We start from the raw sequence: 18,996 nt of genomic DNA on the forward strand, positions 1-18,996 counted from the left end.
CGCAGCTGCATCTTCTAAATAATGCCGCGAGTGGGGATTGAGGAAGTGACGTCGAAGTGAGACACAGGAAACAGAAATACTGCAAAATAATAGTAACAACGCAATTTAACGAGACAAAATAACGTTATAACATTTCGTCTCGTATCGTTTTAGTCAACGAAAATGAAGAGACATTTTAGCAGAGTTTTTATTCGTCAACAATATTGCATTATATATTTAATTATAGTTATCGTCACATGACCAGCATTTACGTTGCGTCTCATCTCGTTTTCATCACCTGATAGAGGTTTGTTGACGACGATATTTAGTCATCATTTTCGTTGATGAAAGCAACACTAGGGGCAAGGTGGAATTTTCCCTCTTGGGCTGCGAGCTGGAAGAAGCTCCTAAAAGAAAAGGAAACAAGGGGACACATACGTCTTCTTTCAGCCAATGGCGCTTCGGAAGGACCGCTTTTGTGCCCTGCCTGCACCACAGACCGGTGAGAAGAGCATAGAGAGAGTGAACAAGCCTTGCGTGTCTCTTTTTGAAGCTCCGGTGACCAGCTTGAAGTGACGTTGGGTGTCTCTCAGCCAATGAGGGACGAGAATCCAAAGGGGTTACCTGAGTTTGGATTTGGGTTGACCCAAATCCAAAGGGGGTCAAAAGAGCCATGATGCTGACGCCGGAGGCCCAACAATGCTATATTGAACCAAACTGGACATTTTTCCAGTGGATTTAAGTGTGTTTATAGATACCATATTATTTTGTCAGTTTCAACTTAATGCAGAGAAAATTTACTTTAAAAAAAAGTATAGTATAGTATAGTAAAACACCCCTCTAATAATATAAAATATATCTTCGTTGGAGAAATTATACTAGATACTGAACATTAAGAAACACTTTAAATGTCCTTATATCTGCTTATAACAGCAATATAGTGTTATAAACCATTTATCAATTGTTGGTATAATGCTAAAATGCTATAAATACAGGGACTTAAAGCAAAGTGTTACCTTGCTTTGAGCAGGACCAATGAAATGCCATCACCTCCACTATGATACAATCTTAAAAGCAGACAAACAGAGCAGATCTTATTATGGTCATGATCACCTTGCAAATGTAAGCAACAGCTAAGCTGCTGTCAGACTGTGGAGAGGTGATCAGGTGTGGACAGTTAACAGCCAGCAGCTTAAACCTGTAAATATGATCCTCTGATATGATTCAGTATATTACTGTTACTCACTGCCATTAGTCACATCTTCAGTTTTTTTCACTCTATCCTTGCTGTCTGTCATTCTCCTCACTCTGCAGCCTCTGGTAAAAACTCATCACACCATCGTCCCTTTCATGTGAAATCGACAGGATGTGGCTTTGGCAGGGCAAACACTGCACAATAAAACTAACTTCAATCAGGAACTTTATAATTGTTCAACATGCTCTATACTCAGGAGCAAGATGAACATTTAAAAGGTTGTTCCTTTTTTGAATATATATCACAATTTGAATTTGAATATTATATAGTAATTGGATTCTTGTTACATCACATTTGCAGCAATTCTTTACATTACTTTTCAGACATTACAGTTATTATGTTTGCTTTTTAGAATTATATATATATATATAAGTTCTCTGCTGTACACCCTTTTCACCTATGTTTGTGAGGCCTCTGAGTCCAGCACCAGCATTATAAAGTTTGCGGACGACACCACAGTCATTGGACTGATCACTGGTAGAGAGGAGGCAGGGTACAGAAGAGAGGTTGGAGGACTGGTGGCCTGGCGCCAGGAAAATAATCTCTTAAAGACAGATAAAACCAAGGAGATGATTATTGATCCTAGGAGGGGGAGGAGGGAGCAGCATACCCCAATATACATCAGTGGGACAGAGGTGGAGAGGGTAAAAACGTTCAAGTTCCTCGGCACTCACATCAGCGAGGACCTCACCTGGTCTCACAACACTCGACAGCTTCTGAAGAAGTAACAGCCGAGACTGTATTTCTTGAGAAGGCTGAGGAAGTTTGGCATGCCAACCAAAACCTGAGCAACTTCTACAGATGCACAGTCGAGAGTGTCATCACCATCTCCATCACAGTGTGGTACTGCCCTGCTCAGTTCAGGAAGGCTCTCCAGCAGGTGATAAAGACGGCCCAGTCCATCTCTGGAACAGCCTTCCCATCACTACAGGGCCCATAACATTATCAAGGACAACACAAACCCACAACACAGACACTTCACTTCAAAGTTTACTACCATAGCAAACAAATAATCATATCTGATAAGAAAATGTTGTGCCAAATGCCAATAATAATAATAATCATTATTATTATTATTATTATTATTATTATTATTAATAATAATTGATTATTATTTTTATGTGGACTTTACTGATTTGTAACAGCTCTACAAAAAATAATTGTAAGAGGCGATTTCGAAAATAAGACCTGATGTTAAAGATTGCGTACCTCAATTAGTCACAACTACAGCATTTAAATATTATAGTAAAACAATGATTCCCAACTTTTTAAAATAGTAAATCAAAGAATCATGGAGTGTTTTTTTTTTTTTTTAGTTTCATCATGATCATCATCAGATTTCACAATACACAGCCATCATTTTGTCTTTTTCTTGTGCTCCCATAGATTCATCTCACAAGCCCTTTTTTGCTGGAGCCCAGTTTGAGAACAATGTTGATAAGGTCTACAGCACAGTGTAGTCTTGTTGTCCTGTCTTGTTTTTCATGGTGTTTATGAGTTCGGCCAGTGAATGGAAAAAGCATTCAACATCTCAAAATGTTGTGTCTGATGCTTTCATGTGAGATGATGCAGGCTGTTAGATGTTCTGACCCTTGGTGATGAGAATTAGCTAAAAACAATCAGAAGCATATTTGAGACATTTGATCTGTTACCATCTGAACTGAAGGATATCCATTTGACAGGAAATTCAAACTTCACTGCACACCCATCATTTCCCAAAATCATGTAAATTCAACATGGTTTTAACTCCTGAGCAGCCTAGTGATGTCTGCCCACTTTGAACAGCGCAGGCTTCCTTCTTATGAGAAATAAATGTGCAGAACAGAAAGGAGGGGGAGGAGGTGAAAGTCTGTGGGACTTTTTGTCTCTACGGCCCCGTAAACCAGAGGCGGAGGATGAGAGAAAATGAGATGGAGTGATGAGATGAGTCAAGACACAACAGAAAAGAAGAGAATAAATTGAATTTATACAGAGCCAGAAGATGATATATTCAGATTCCGTCACATAAATTGCCCCCTCATTCACTCTTCCTACATAATCTGAGAAGTAAAGTTGAAAACATGAAAAAAAGGTATCTATTTACATGGTTATTTGTCCTCTGATGTTTGTTATGTCACTGTTTATTTATTTATTTATGGTTGTTGTGTTAGTTGTTTTTTGTACTGCAAACCAAATTTCCCCTCAAGGGACAATAAAGCTCTGAACTCTGACAGTGGTGAAGAATTGCATCATGGTACATTAGTACTAGTTTACATGTTTAATATCTAGACTACAACAGAACTTTTCATTCCATTGGAGTGCACTCAAGTAAAAAGTTCTGTAGGTATGACACTAATAAGCGGTCATATTTGAAGTCTTCAGCAGCAGTGACGTCAACAGCTGCAGGTTTGTCAGTGTTTAAGCAAATAAAAAGAACTGACAGCACAGTTAGTTTCTGACTGCTAGCCGTCAGCCTCAGGCCCTACTACCTGCAGAGGGAGTTCAGTTACGTCATCGCCATCTGTGTTTACATTCAGCTGAGGGCCGACGCAGCGACCGCTTGTGAGGTGATTCACACAACCACAGCTAAGCTACAAACACAGCACCCGGAGGCATTCATTGCTATTTCAGGTGACGTCAACCATGTCGCCGGGGACTCAACTCTTGCTGCTTTTTATCAGTTTGTTGACTGCACAACAAGAAACAACAGGACAATAGACTTAATGTATGCTAATGTGAGGGATGCATACAGGGCCACTCTCTCCCTCCATTTAGGGAGTCCGACCATAACCTTATCCACCTGCAGCCAGTACAACCCAACTGGTGCAAATGCAGCCTGTAACATCACGTTGTTTTAGGAGATGTTCCGCCGGGATGGACTACCTGAATTTATGTATGGATGTGGTTGTTCCTGTAAGGACTGTGCAGTGTTTCTCCAATAATAAACCATGGGTGACCTGTGAAGTGAAGACTGTCCTCAACAGGAAGATGAGGGCCTTTAAAAACAGGGATAAGGAGGAGATGAAGTCAGCACAGCGAGAACTAAATCTGTGCTTGAGGGAGGCGAAGGAGCAGAAGCTACAGGAGAGAGGAGTTAAAACCATCACAGGCCACAACACAAAGAACACCAGTGCTGCAGGGGGGACTATGGAGGAAGCAAATGAACTAAATAACTTCTTGAACCAGTTTGACCGGCCCTCTCCCTCCTCCCTTAATAAGTAAACGAATAGTGTAATAAGGTGTTACTAACTATATTGTTATTTCTCCTTCATTTTTCCTGATTGAATGATGTAAAACATCTGCCATCTAGTGCTGGTTTGTGTTTTCTTTCTCTCTGTGAGAGTTTAGAGTGCTGGACGGAAGAAGCCCATTTTGGACCAGCTGATTTACTAATCACGTCCTAAGTTTGTTATGATATTCTGGTAGAAAACCTTCATATGTTATATGAAACAGATGCTGAACACAGTCTTCTTCTTACACATAAATTATTGAATTCACAAGCATGGCTGATACAGACAAGCTTGCTTGAACTGTTATGACCAGCAGCTTATGACAGAACATTTTACATCAGTGCCTGTGCCCATAGGTGTGACTATAAAATATATAAAAAGGTGAAACTATTTAAAGCTATTAAAATATAAATTAAAGGGGAAAACTGATGATGTGTTCACTGTTCCTATTATAGATAATTCTCTATTTACTACGACCTTTACATCCACAGTCTACCCCAAATATACCAGCTAATAGACTCAATGGTTGTGTTTTTTTTTTTTTTTTTTTTTTACAGAATTACATGTATGTGTTTAATGCAAATTTAATAGTAACACAATAACCTTCACCTTTGAAATTCTGCATACTGTAAGTTGGGTATACTGTATATAACTTAAAATGTCATATATTTCCACAAATAAATGCAACAGAAAATATTAAAGCAGGACCACTTCAACTGGTGTTTTGTAACGTGGTTTACAGAGCAAAACAAAGTATATTTACTGAATTTTCAATTAATAAATTATCGGCACACTGTTTTTATATTTGAATCATGCAAATTGCATTTCTTCCCTCAGCCTTCCTGTCAAAGCGTTGATATTCGGTCGCTGTATGTATGGTAGTTGTGTGTGCTGTCACTTAGTAGAGGTTGAAAAAAGTGAATTTACTCCAGAGACACGTAACTCTTCCCTTCACCTCCTCCTCCTCCTACCTCTTCCTCCCCTCTTATCAGTGTTTCTTATTTCCCCCACCCCTCTCTGCCTCTCTTCACCCAGCTCTCTTTGAAGGGAGGAAATCTGCACTTTTGCACAAGTAGCAGCAGCAGGCCGGGGATGAAGTGATTCACTGTATAGAGAGAGAAAGAGAGAGAGAAAGAGAGAGAGAGAGAGATTTACACCTCTGCACCATTTCCTTTCTCATCAGTTTTTCTGTTGTTGGCGTCTCGATCTGATTTGTGTCATCTGCTCTCCTGTCTGTCTGTTCATTTCCTCCACTGGTTCTTCATTACTTGTGTGATGGATCTCAGGATTGTTGTGACCATCTCCACACTTTTACTCATGACCACTGGTAAGTGCACATTATTTTTTCAGGACAAATATAAAATTTGGAAAACAGAGGACACAGTGTTAACCTCACCCACTGACGTACATGCCAAGGCCTTAACAGAGAGGTCATACAGTATTAAAGTTTGCAAAATACCAGTAGTGATACTTAGAAAACACTCAGTATGTATGAGAATACATAAATATCTTAATATATCCATTGTATTACAGATACGAACATATGGTTGAAGGCAAAACAGTATGGAATGTAAGAAATGTACCATTCCTTCATTAAGTGCTTTTCCTTTTGGAGCCAAGCCTTCCTTTGATCCCTTGACAAATATCACAATAGTAACTTAAATCTTTCATGCCTAGTTACCAGACCCTAAACTCCTGATTAATGATGCACCAGACAACCAACATTTGCTGGTTTGGTTTGGTTCTGGGTGCTGACAACACAAGCCTAAATGTAGCTAACATTAGAGCTGCTAGCTAGAGCTGACTTGCCCTCATGATTATCATGAAGTAAAAGACCTACATATGTAATAATGATTAAAGCTGAAAAATAGGCTGTGTATTTGCTTTGGGTTAATATTGGTATACTAATAAACTAACTCTGCATCATTTGAAAAACATTTCTTCCAAAACTTTTGTCATCCACTTAAAACTGCACAATTGGCACTGTGATATTTGGTTATTCTACCAACATGACCAGGCTTTTCATGTTGTTCTGACTTTCTGTTATGTTGATAACTTATTACATGATAACGTGTAACTCATAGTTGGTCTTGGGCAGAGGTGGACCCCACATGATGCACTCCACACTTTCTCGTACAGCGTCACAAAATGGTGTTGTGCTGGCGTGTGGAGAGGGGCACACATCATTCCCTCTATCTGATGTGTTTATTTTCCTCCAGCTGTTAGTGGATAGAAGTGAGGCTCTATCTATGGTTATAACATATACAGCAAATCATATAAAAGACAAATGATACATTCCTGTCAGTTCTCCACACACCGTGATAGGAAATGTAATAGGTTACAGATTACTAGTTACTCTATTTAAAATGTAATAAGTAATGTAACTATTTCAATGACCTAACCAAAGCAATGTAACTATTACATTTAATTACTTTTTGATGACTTTTCTAATTTTCTAACCAATGTTTTCAGTTGTTAGGGTAAGTGTTCTCATTAAGCACCAAAATCTAAGTTCAGCTGTTTTTCATGGATACTGACATGATTTATAAGAGAGATCATTTCTTATAAAGCAACATTTATCTCTCATTAGTTAATGTAGATTTTGGAATATAAAATAAAGATATTTGATGAAAAAAGTTAGATGTCTGACATGGAGCTTAATTGGTACTGTGACACCATTCAAGCTCATGTGTGCTCCAAATGAGCCCACATCATGATTTATTTACTAAATATAAAAAAATATTGCTTTCAAAGAATAAAAACAGCAATATATGTATTCAGTAACACGTTCTCCGACTTGTTTAATTTTGAGTGGCAGTGTGGAATGATTTAATTAATGGATTACAGTTACATTTATTTTGTAATTACATTATGTAACTCCATACATGTAAGTAGTTACTCCCCAACATTGACCGTTAAAGGTATTACATTATAACATGAAACACACATGTGCGCGCACATATAGTCGTTTAAATTTTATTCGGCATTAAATAAAAATGAGCGTTTATAGAGTGATAAGAGCGGTAACATGTAATAGAGACTATTTTGCACGGATACAAATACAGGTGTGCCTATGGATTTTTACTTACGTTTAGGTGTGTCTTGGGCAAAAAAAGTTCTATATAAACTGATCTGTATAACCATCCACCCAACTAGTACTGATTTAACTTCTTAACTCAAGTAAAAGTAGGACAGTAAAGGCTCTGAAATGTACTTAAGTACAAAAGTTAAGCGTAAAAATGAATTTTTACCGTCAGTGATACACAATACCTCTTTTGATAACTCAGCAAAATGGAAAAAATTCTTGGCACACAAAAGAGGATCGTTTTCCTCTTTTTTGTTAACCTACACATAAAAAAAATCACTGGACACAGTCTAGGTTTGATGCAAGCCAAATTTCAGACAGAATATATATAAATATTAGGGCTGTCAGCGTTAATGTGTAATCATGATGTGATTAAGGGCCAAGCATCAGGGAACAGGCAACAGAACAGGCAAACCAAACAAGTGGGTGTAGGTTTTTTTTAAAGGGGGATCTTAGGCTTCTTTGCCTGGGGCCCCCTAGATCCTAGCATTGCCACTGCTGAGCAAAACACTTAAATTTTTTTAATCGTATTAATCGCTATTCACTGAGGAGCTTCTCACAGCTTTGCACTGTGCACAGCATGTGTTCATACGGTAGCAGTCTTCCTGCTGCTGTCATATCCCTGCACTGTCTGCACATTGTTGGACTCTCCTTTCAGTAGCTTTTGATATGAGCAGTCGTCCAGGGTGGCATCTTACCAGGGGGCTTACCAGGAGCGTCATGGAGCTCACCAACGAAAAGATTGGTTTCTATCACTAATTTTCACGTCCTGTCTTCTTTTTATGTCATTGATGTTGAAACAAGTAACGAGCCTATTTTGACAATGTAATGAGTAGAGAGTGCAGATATTTGTGTTCAAATATAGGGAGTAAAAAGTCATCAGAGAAATAAATATTTAAGTAAAATACAGATACCTGGAAAATCTAGAATACTTCTTTACTTCCCACCTCTGGTCACCCTATATAGACAGTATTTTAAACTGGCTCACTTCTCTGGGACATTAGTACTGCTAGATGGCATCTGTCACAAACGTAACTTTAGGTTGTTTTTGCCAACTGAATTTACAACCTTTACTGTCATTTTTCTAGTGAGGAAATACAATTTGTCCGTCTTCATGGGAGGGGGCTGGTGACTTGTTTTTTTGTTGTTTTAGATTAATATTTTATTATATTTATATTTTTTACCTTTATTGTTTTACCTTTTTAATTTCATTTCACATGTAGCCTCCTGAAAAAACTTTAAGTATTTAAGACTGTTGTTGAGGCAGAATGAGATCTGGAGGTGGTGGTTACACCCTCATAAAGCTCATACTGTCTTCACAGTTGAAGCATGGGCCTATTTAACTTTGAAATTCTGAAATGTCTTATGGAGAGTAAATCGAGTCTGTTTTAAGAACATATGGACTTATTAAAAGATCACTAGCCTACTAACCTCAGTGGCAGGTGAACATTTGGTTCACCAAATGTATAAATGTACCCATAGTGGTATCCAGCCATGCTGATTCAGTTCAGTTCAGTTTCAGTTCTATTAGCAAAGGCTTTGGTACGGAGCTGAAACTTCTGCCACCACCCCAAAACAGCGGGGCTGAATGCTTCTAGGTTTGTTGTGTTCGGAGCATGAAAAGGTGACATTTGGAGAACTTTCAGAGCTCATTGTTTTTTATAGAGTTCCAGCCTGTGTAGAAACTAGGGTTGCAGTTATGTGTAGCATGAGTTAATCTTGTGTAGACAGCTATTGATTGAAATAGAAGCATAGCTGATAGACAATGATTTAGGTGATCTGTATATTATTAAAACACATTGTTTTGTTTATTACTGTACTTTGTTATTTAGGAGCAGCAAAAATCTGCATGAATACTGCTTTTGACTTTTTATTAATTTAGAAAATTGAAAATTGATAATGATATTTTCAATAGATTCAAACAGTGGATGGGTATCTGTTGAATGGTGTTTAAGTAGTTCTCATCCATCTGTCAAAAGCTTTCATTCAGTTCCTCCGCTACAGTGCTTACTAACATGTGGTGTACCTTAATGACCAGTTTTTGGCTCTCTCGTATGACACTAGAACATCTCCTTTCACTGTTATGTAGAAGGCAGGCCACACATATACGGATTGGGTGTTAATGAATTTCTTTAGCTGAACTCCATCAGCTAGGTGCACCCCTTCATGCAAAATGCACTTATTGCCCTTATTGTTAATGTGTGTTTGGGTGTAATTTTGACAGCGGCCTAAACTCTATACAACACACACAAAAAAGAAACAAACAGAAGAAGAGATTGATCTGAGGCATGTTTACCAAATTTGCAACACGGCATCATCTCCTCTCACACATTAAAAAAAATTGAAAACCAAGAAGCCATACTTGCAGCCCATACATGAGAATGCAACAACCCTGTGGGACGTGTACATTTACTTGCAGTTTGCAAGCAAACATGACGCTGCTAACTACTTGTGATCTGCATGTGGGCGGGGTGGGTGAGATCGGGATGAGGGAGAGTTTGAGCTAGTGTGAATGAACATGTTTGTATTGTCTCTGTCTTATGTCTGGAGGACCCCCTCGAAAACGAGATGTTTCATCTCAAGGGGTTATCCTCCCAACCACAATAACATTTCAACAAATGTGAGCAATGTTTGCGAATCACGTATGTGAACCAGGCCCCCGTAGCGCCTTGTTAATCTGCTTTAATGTGTGAGCCACAGCTCAGCTTCAAACTGTACAAAATTCTGCAGCCAGGTTACTGACTAAGACTTCATCAACCTGAGTTTAATCTATTTGCACTGGTTACCAATTTGTTTTAAATCGGTTTTAAAACCTTACTTATTACATAGAGGGCTTTACATAGCTTTAAACTCCTGTCCTAAAGAAGACTCTGCTTGTTAAGGCTCTCAGCTGTTCCAAGTTCAAATCAAGTTGTGATGATATTTTGCTGTATTGTCAACTTGCTGTGAAACAGTCTTCTGTTTAATATTGAGTCTCACAGTGGGTCTATTGTCGGTTGTCTTACCAACAGCTATTTTGTTGCTCAATGGGCAGATTTGCGGGTGTCAGTTGGAAACGCTGGGACAAGATGGGCACTGCACACATCACATTACATACACATTCACATGAATATGTGGATACAAAAACACACACAATGGGCCTCAGTCACAAGCAGTGCGTACGCACAAATATGTGCTTAAACTGTGCGTGCGCATGTTTGACGCACAAATCTAGGATTCATCAATATGTTCTTACCTAAATTTGTTTAATTTTGAACTTCCTCAGACCATGTGTATGCACAAATGATGGCAGGGCTGCAGTGCTCTACGCCTTAATGCAGCGTCTTTAATGATGCTAAGTTAAAATGCCTTATTACAAACTGTAATTTGTGAAATAATTCACCTTTCCTTATGGGTTTATCTTCATTTTTCTAAAGCAAATGTCACACACACTGAATCAGCATCCGCCCAATGTTATTGACAGATATTTTTAAAGTTTATTATACAAACATTTTCTAGGTCAATACCATTTTTTATGCACAAGGACATACAATTAGACATACACCACACTATACTATAAAGGCCATTTTAAGAATTGTTTTTATGTAGTTTTGTTAAAGACAATGGACCTCATTCACTAATATGTGCGCAGAAATGTTCTTACCCCCCCAAAAAAATAAGTGCTTGTGTAAATTAATACTAGATTCATGACACGCGGTACCAGCTAATTTTGTTCTCAGCACCGTGCAGATGTTAGTGAATCACAATCATTCTAAACTGACAGGCACGTGTTCGCTATCTGCAATCAGCATACCGCCACACCTATATTTCCCTATATATGGACATCTGTTTGGAATATCATGAAGAGAGCGCCATGCTGAACAGAGCATGATCCAAAAGAAAAATTATAAGAGATGATCCAAAAAGTTAAAAACGTAAGGTGGAAGCCAGAAAAGGCTTCGACACTTTTCTGTAGCATGTCCTCCAGAGTGACGATGTTAAGACAAAACTAAAAAATCCTGCTGTGCTGAATTGGACGGTGAACGGTCTGTCCCTTGAGGTTCTGACGGTAGCACAAGTAAAAAAAAAAGGTTTGACATCACAGTTGATGCCAAAACATGAATCGCAGACTAGGAAAAAAAGGGAAACAGGAGGACTAACTTGTAGGCCTGGATGATTCAACAGAAAACATTAATGAAACAAACCGTAACTGTCGTCCACACTGAGAACGATAACTATAACTATAACGACAACGATGTAAGCATCCACACTTATGAATGATAATGTCCTGTAAACAGTGGTGTCCAGTACAAGCTGCGCACTCCAGCTGTGTCTGCAGCTAATTATTGATGAGTTGTTACTGCTGTAGTATGTTGTACAGAGAAATAAAAGGAAAATAAAAGAGTTCAGAGGTCGGTACTGATTCAATGTGTTGATCAGAAGTATTTCTGACACTAGTTGCTGTGATGTTTCAGTATTTATCAAATAAATAAGGTCATGATTTAATATATGTGTGTGTGCGTGTGTGTGTGTGTGTGTGTGTGTGTGTGTGTGTGTGTGTGTGTGTGTGTGTGTGTGTGTGTACGATAAGATAAACCCATAACGAAAAGTGAATTATTTCACACATTACATTTTGTAATAAGGCATTTTAACTTAGCTTCAACAAAAAGACGCTGCATCAAGGCGTAGAGCACTGCAGCCCTGCCATCATTTGTGTAGGCATGGTCTGAGGAAGGTAAGAACATATTGATGTATCCCAGATTTGTGCTTCAAACGTTCATACGCACAGTTTAAGCACAGATTTGTGTGTACGCACTGTTTTGTGAAGGAGGCCCAATGTTTCCATACGGAAACATATTTCTGCCCCACCAGAAAAAGATAAATGCATCAGTATCACATTATAACGGCCAATGGTGTATGAGTGTGTGTGATGCTTGTTAGTTTTCTTCTGATGAGAATGTTTTGCATTCACTTTTATCTCTTTAATTTTATTTTTCATCTGATGGCTTTGTATGATTATTGAACAATTTTTGTCTTATTTTAGAGATACTTTATCAATTGCTTTTATGGGTTTACATATTAATCATTCATGATAAATACTGTTCTAGAGGCACTCTGTTTCAGAGTTTCATAATCAAAATTCATTAACACCCAAGTGGCCCAATGTATCTAATTATCAGTTAAAATATTACAGTTACCTTGTTTAACATGAAACCTGAGTTGTTCTCTGTGTTCTCCATACTAACTAATGTCTATCCCCTAGAATCAGACCCAAACATCACAGCGATCACAACTCCAGCCAACAACACCACTGATAGCAGCAGCAGCAGCCCTTGTTCCTGCCCCACTACTGCTCCAAAAACCACTGCTACCCCCACCACCAGCAGTTCTGTACCTGCCCTGGGCCTAATCACAATTAAGTGGACAGGGAAATGTAAAGGGGAAGTCCTCCTGATCCCCAGTCATACCTCAACACCAGTCTGCTACGATGACAAGACAAAAGTCCAGAGTCTTTTGGGAAATGTGTGTAAGAACAAGAAAGATTGTGAAGACCCCCTGAAATGGGTGAACGGCAATTCTCACTTAACTGAAGGTATAAGAAAGGAGGATCGCGATTGTCAAACACTGAGGGTCGAATGCACAGGTTTGGTCTTCTTCTGTGTGTTGTTGTTTTCCTGTGAAAGTGTGTGTAAGTGAGCTGATTACATGTCCTGAAGTGGTTTGACATATTATACACTTTAATATTAGGTCTGGGTATTGTTTACTACTGGAACTGGTGGAGTTTTAATTCCAGCACCAAAGACATCCTTTTTTCAGAATCTGGCCTTGAGGACAATTCAGTTGAATAATCTCATTAAAATCGTTATGTTTTTTCTTGTTGTTCCTTCAGTTGGATGTTGTTTTCTTCTCTGTGCAGAATGGGACTAACATCTGATATGAAAAAACAACTTTCATCTAATAACTAACTAACAGTCCTCACAAACAGCTTGATTTAAAACAGACTGGTGCTAAATTAACTAGTTGCCTCTTTAAACCTCTTAATATCAGCCCACCACTCAACAAGATACAGACCATAAATATTTCACTGAATTTGGAAACTCAAATAAAATGGCAGAGGGTAAGTATAGTGCAATATGTAGTAATTATGTTCTTTTTATGAAATGCTGTTTTAGTTTTACACCAAATGTAACGGGATGCACACCTTCCAAAAAGTTCCACTTTTGTCTCGTCAGTCCACAGAATATTTTTCCACAAGTCTTGGGGATCATCAAGATGTTTTTTTGGCAAATGTGAAACGAGCCTTTGTGTTCTTTTTGGTCAGCAGTGTTTTTCGCCTTGAAACTCCATGGATCCACCATGGATGCCATTTTTGCCAAGTCTCTTTCTTATTGTTGAATCATGACCACTGACTTTAACTGAATTTAACTGAGCAATTACTTTTTCACATAGGGCCAAGAAGGTTTGGATAGCTGTTTTCCCTTTATACATTAAATCATAATTTAAAAACTGCATTTTGTATTTATGCAGGTTATCTTTGTCTAATATTAGATCTGAAATATTAAAGTGTGACAAATATGCAGAGTAATCCGTAAGGGTGCAAATACTTTTTCACAGCACTCTATATGTAAGACTGTGGATGTTTTCAAGCCAAATTGAAAAAGTAATATGTGACTGACGTGACTGAGGGGTTCCTGTAGATCATGCTGGAAACTGTTCTTTAAGTTTGGGCCATACAACATGAACTTCATCTGTGAGAATATTGAGCATCTCAATTAATGCATGAGGGATTGTTATCTATGATTTAATATAGTAGAATGAATAACATATCAAAATATTCCCTGGCGCAGTTTAGAGAAACCTAAATTACACTATGAGTGGTAATTTCTAAATATTATCTAATGGAAATGGTTCAAAATGTATACAGTGTGTCTGTGTTGTCACAGCAGATGTGTTTTACCTAATATGTACATATGTGTGTGTGTGTGTGTGTGTGTGTGTGTGTGTGGGTGTGTGTGTGTGTGTGTGTGTGTGTGCGTGTCCGTCCGTGTCCGTCCAGTTGGCCCAGATGTACAGGGGCAGCTGCAGGGCTACAAAGTGGTGACAGCTTTGCTCTGCTGTGTGCTGTTGGTCCTTTTACTGATGCGCTTCACCAGACCCACTGTCAAAGCCCTGCAGAAGAGATGTGAGTGCACATACACATGCATATGGACACATGTTTGCATGCAGTCAGCATTACTTACAGAACACTCTGATATAGTCAGATTAAGACAGATTAAAGATGATGTCCAAGAAAGAATAGTCTTAAATCCAAAAGATTCTGACAAACTGATACTATGTATTCCATGTGCGCCATTTTTAATCAATCCAGAACAGGTTTGAAATGTTTTTATCTGGGTTTGTTGTATAGAAAATCTGGAATCCTTACAATGTCATGGTATGGTTTGGCTAATTTGGTCTGAAGGTCATGAACCATTGAGTTGAGGCTCAATGGTTTTTCTCAGAAAAAGGAAATTCTGCTGTGCTGTTCAACTGAGTAATGATGAAAGGTATAAAAGGGAATATTTTTAACCTATGGCAGGTCAGTGTTTGATGGACATGGAGCTGTTTTCTGCACTTATCTTACTTAAAATTCACAAAAACTGACCCACATGTGTGTTTTGTGGCTGGAGTTAAACAAGAGAAAAACAAATCACTCTTTAGGGTCAACACACCCACAGTACATACACACACACTAACTGCTGTACACTAATAGACAGTGTACAGAAAAACTAAAATATATTACTGACATTAACATATTACTTTATAAATCTAATATATCTGCTTTGCTCAATAACACAAGGGCTTAGTGGAATAATATGTGATTTTGTTATTTTGGTGAAATTACCCTTTAAATTAATTACATCAGTGTATCCTTCAAAAAAGAGAAACAGGAACTATTTTGAGGAGGTGCACATCTGATTTACAGGCAATATTCACATGAATGTTCAGTGATTGTTGTTTTGTTGACTCTCAGTATCAGACAGGAGGCAGAATCGCTGGGTTGGCCCAACACAGAGTCACAGCGGTAAGTCTCTCTCTCTCTCTCTCTCTCTCTCTCTCTCTCTCTCTCTCTCTCTCTCTCTCTCTCTCTCTCTCTCTCCTCTCTCTCTCTCTCTCTCTCTCTCTCTCTCTCTCTCTCTCTCACACACACACACACACACACACACACACACACACACACACACACACACACACACACACACACACACACACACACACACACACACACACACACACACACACACACACACACACAGGGTTGCCAAGCACAAGACGTGGGCATTGACCACTAATGTTATCTGGTGATCTGGTTACTGACCGTAGTTTGTTAAAAAAGCTTTGCAACAGTAGATACATCAATTTTAAAAACTGAAATGTCTCATTTAATTATTTAATTAAATCTCAATTAAAGGCTGTTTAATTTGTCATCCAGCTGCACATGATGATGAAAAAAGGCATTCCTTGAAATGTGTTTTATGTGTGAATTTAAGGACAAATCCTGGTCAAATATAACTCCTAGGTTCCTTACAGTAGTACTGGAGGCCAGAGTAATGCCATCCAGAGTAGTAATATCATTAGATAATGTGTTTCTGAGGTGTTTTGGGTCAAGCACAATAACTTGTAAGTTTTTTCTGAGTTTAATAACAGGAAGTTGCAGGTCATTTCAACCAGCATTACTTTCTTTTTCTAATTTTAACATAAGAACATTTTGCCCCACTTCTAAAAATCAGTTTTTTTCTCCCCTAAAGCAGAGCTCAGGTCAGTTTCATTGTGATCCAGAGCTTGTGTTTGGGATCGAAGACAATTGCTTTTGTTGGGATCACACTCTCTACACAAAAAGAGAGTCAGTTCATCAATGTTAGAAGATGATTCCTGAAAGACAGGCCAGTCTGCATTCAAAGTACTCCTGTGGGGGCAGAGAGCTATCCTCTTTCCACACCTGTACATCAATTGCCTGCACTTCATCCCTGTGCAGCACGGTCCTATATGGTGGGAGCAGATGCACCACACTGTGGTCAGAGGAACCAAGGGGAGGGCCAGCAATGGACCTATAAGCCCATTTAATAGAGCTATAGCAGAGATCCAATGCCTTGTTACCATGAGTGGGACAAGTTATGTATCGATTGAAACTGTGTAGGATCTTTTTGAAATTAACATCAACCCTTTGAAACCTAGACTTTTATTTACAGGCTTCAGAGCACCACAGCTCAATATGTGCATTAGTCCACCACTGAAAATAAACAAATCTACTATTTTCTCCTGTTTGAATAAAAAAAAAAAAAAAATGTATTTGTAAAGATTTACATCTTCAGTAGGAACCAGTGGGCTCATGGCATCCTTTTAATGTTTGTCCCATTGTTTATGTCTCTGTTTGTCTCAGTGTCTTACCACCGAGGGAAAACTGTAGTGAAAAACAATGATGGAGAGAAGAGACTGTCCTACCCTGGTAGCTCACTCACACACACACACACACACACACACACACACACACACACACACACACACACACACACACACACACACACACACACACACACACACACACACACACACACACACACACACACACACACACACACACACACACACACACACACACACACACACACGCACACACACGGACACACACACACACATGCATGCACGCACAATGAGAATGTAGCTCATTGTTCATTCAGCAGTCGTTCTGTTTGTTTAAGTCTGATGCCTCTTCTTCTGTGTCAAATCAGCTCTGGAGCGTCTGACGGTCAGTGACAGCAGGGAGCCCTCATCCAACAGGAACAGTGGCTACAACCTCTGACACACCTTCTCCTCCTCCATCACCACCATCATCATCCTATGCTTGCGAGCTGAACAAGTTTTAATAAGTGATTCTAGAGTGTTTATGGATTGTAACTAAATACAGGAATATCACTTCTATTTTAAAGAGGAATTACTCACCACATTTTCCAAAATCATGTAAAAGTAATAATTGATCTCCGGATACACCTACATTAACTGTATAATGTTCAAAGTTCTATCATGACTAATAGTCAGTACTTAAACAATCAAAGGGTAGAGTCCAAACTTACCTAAACTTCAGCCATCCTTTCATGTTATCTTAAATGTGTATAAAGGAGACAGAGAAAATATGTTAGAACAAGTATACTGTAAATCACTGACTTGTGTTCATATGGTCTGGTAGCAGCAGTTGCATTGGCTAACAAGCACTGAGTGCATCGTCTGCACTGGAAATGGGGTTTCCAGTTAATAGCTCTGCCCAGGTATTTCTTGGACATATATGTGACTAGCTCTTTTATTAACAAGCTACACCATATAAAAACAGGCAGCTTTGGAGTTGTTAGAAGGCATTTTTTCACTTTTAGCTACTAGCAGTTTCCCTCCTCTTCCAGTCTTGGTTCTAACTTGGCAAAAGACCTTCAGGATCTCTCTCCCTTACTTGATAATAACATGAGAACTGACCAGCAAGAGGATTTCAAGAGAAATTTCCCAAAATGTCTGAATCCTTCAATCACAAATAAAAACAAAACACACTGTAACATACTGAAATGTATTGTATTATTTCTTTTGTTGATTATTGTTTTTTTGTGATTTTTGATTAAAGTTGTAAATCTTTAATGTTCAGTAAGATGATCTTTGTTTTTGACCAGGTTTGTTGTCTTTGAAGTAGGCGAATGGAAAATTGTGTAGATTTTGGAGAAGACAAAAAGACAGAGAGAGAGGGGTGGAGAAAAGAGTGAGAGATGAAGGTGGTTACTAAGTGCAGAGATGTGGTTTCCTCTGCCGTTGACACCAACTTCCTGTTTGTGTTATTTCTGTCACAACCTGTATAACTTTCCCCCTCTCTCCATTTCTCCTCCTTGTTGTCTTCTATTGTTTTAGTCTTTGTCTGCTTCCTTTTTTTCTTCCTCTCACTTTTTCTTTTTGTCTCCTGGCTGTGTGGTAAATATACCCCTGTTCATTCATCCTTCCATCCATCTGAACAGTGTTGATTGAAAGTCACGAATGAGGACACACATACATGTAAGCGTGACATTGTCCTGTAATGATCTCAGGCGGCTGTAATGCACCAAATAAATGGAGGAAAGAAGAAGAGTGCAAGCTGATAAACAATGATGGAAACAATGTATGATTTAAAATACTTTGCAAATGTTGTCTGAAGAGATTCATTAAATGTTAGTTTGACCTCATTGATACCCAAAATGTGCTTTGGTGAGCACAACATGTATATATAACTTTTGCTTGTTCACAAGAAAATCCCACAGGACCCTTTAAGTGCAAATGCAATGAGGAAAAAGACACATTTTGCAAACACATAAGGCACACAAACCTGACCAACACTGCAATTAAGCTCTGCTGAGTATTTTAGCTTCTTTCAAGTCATTGTTTTGGTTTTACAGCTCACAGTTTAGCAGTTTGGATTCAGGCTCATCAGTTTCAATTTACAG

The 18,996-nt window shown here is 38.6% G+C and overlaps 1 protein-coding gene across 1 annotated transcript; it reads left to right on the forward strand.

Annotated features, from left to right (window-relative positions):
* The first annotated feature begins 5,642 nt into the window (after positions 1 to 5,642).
* On the forward strand, positions 5,643 to 18,072 carry LOC133987760 (uncharacterized). The gene is made up of 6 exons (XM_062427206.1): positions 5,643 to 5,770; positions 12,771 to 13,151; positions 14,565 to 14,690; positions 15,522 to 15,572; positions 16,929 to 16,994; positions 17,278 to 18,072. Exons 1-6 carry the CDS (start codon positions 5,719 to 5,721, stop codon positions 17,346 to 17,348), a joined length of 747 nt encoding a protein of 248 aa, XP_062283190.1. The 5' UTR covers positions 5,643 to 5,718; the 3' UTR covers positions 17,349 to 18,072.
* Positions 18,073 to 18,996: the final 924 nt, after the last annotated feature.

This window comes from Scomber scombrus, chromosome 2 (genome assembly GCF_963691925.1).
Source record: "Scomber scombrus chromosome 2, fScoSco1.1, whole genome shotgun sequence".
NCBI lineage: Eukaryota > Metazoa > Chordata > Actinopteri > Scombriformes > Scombridae > Scomber > Scomber scombrus.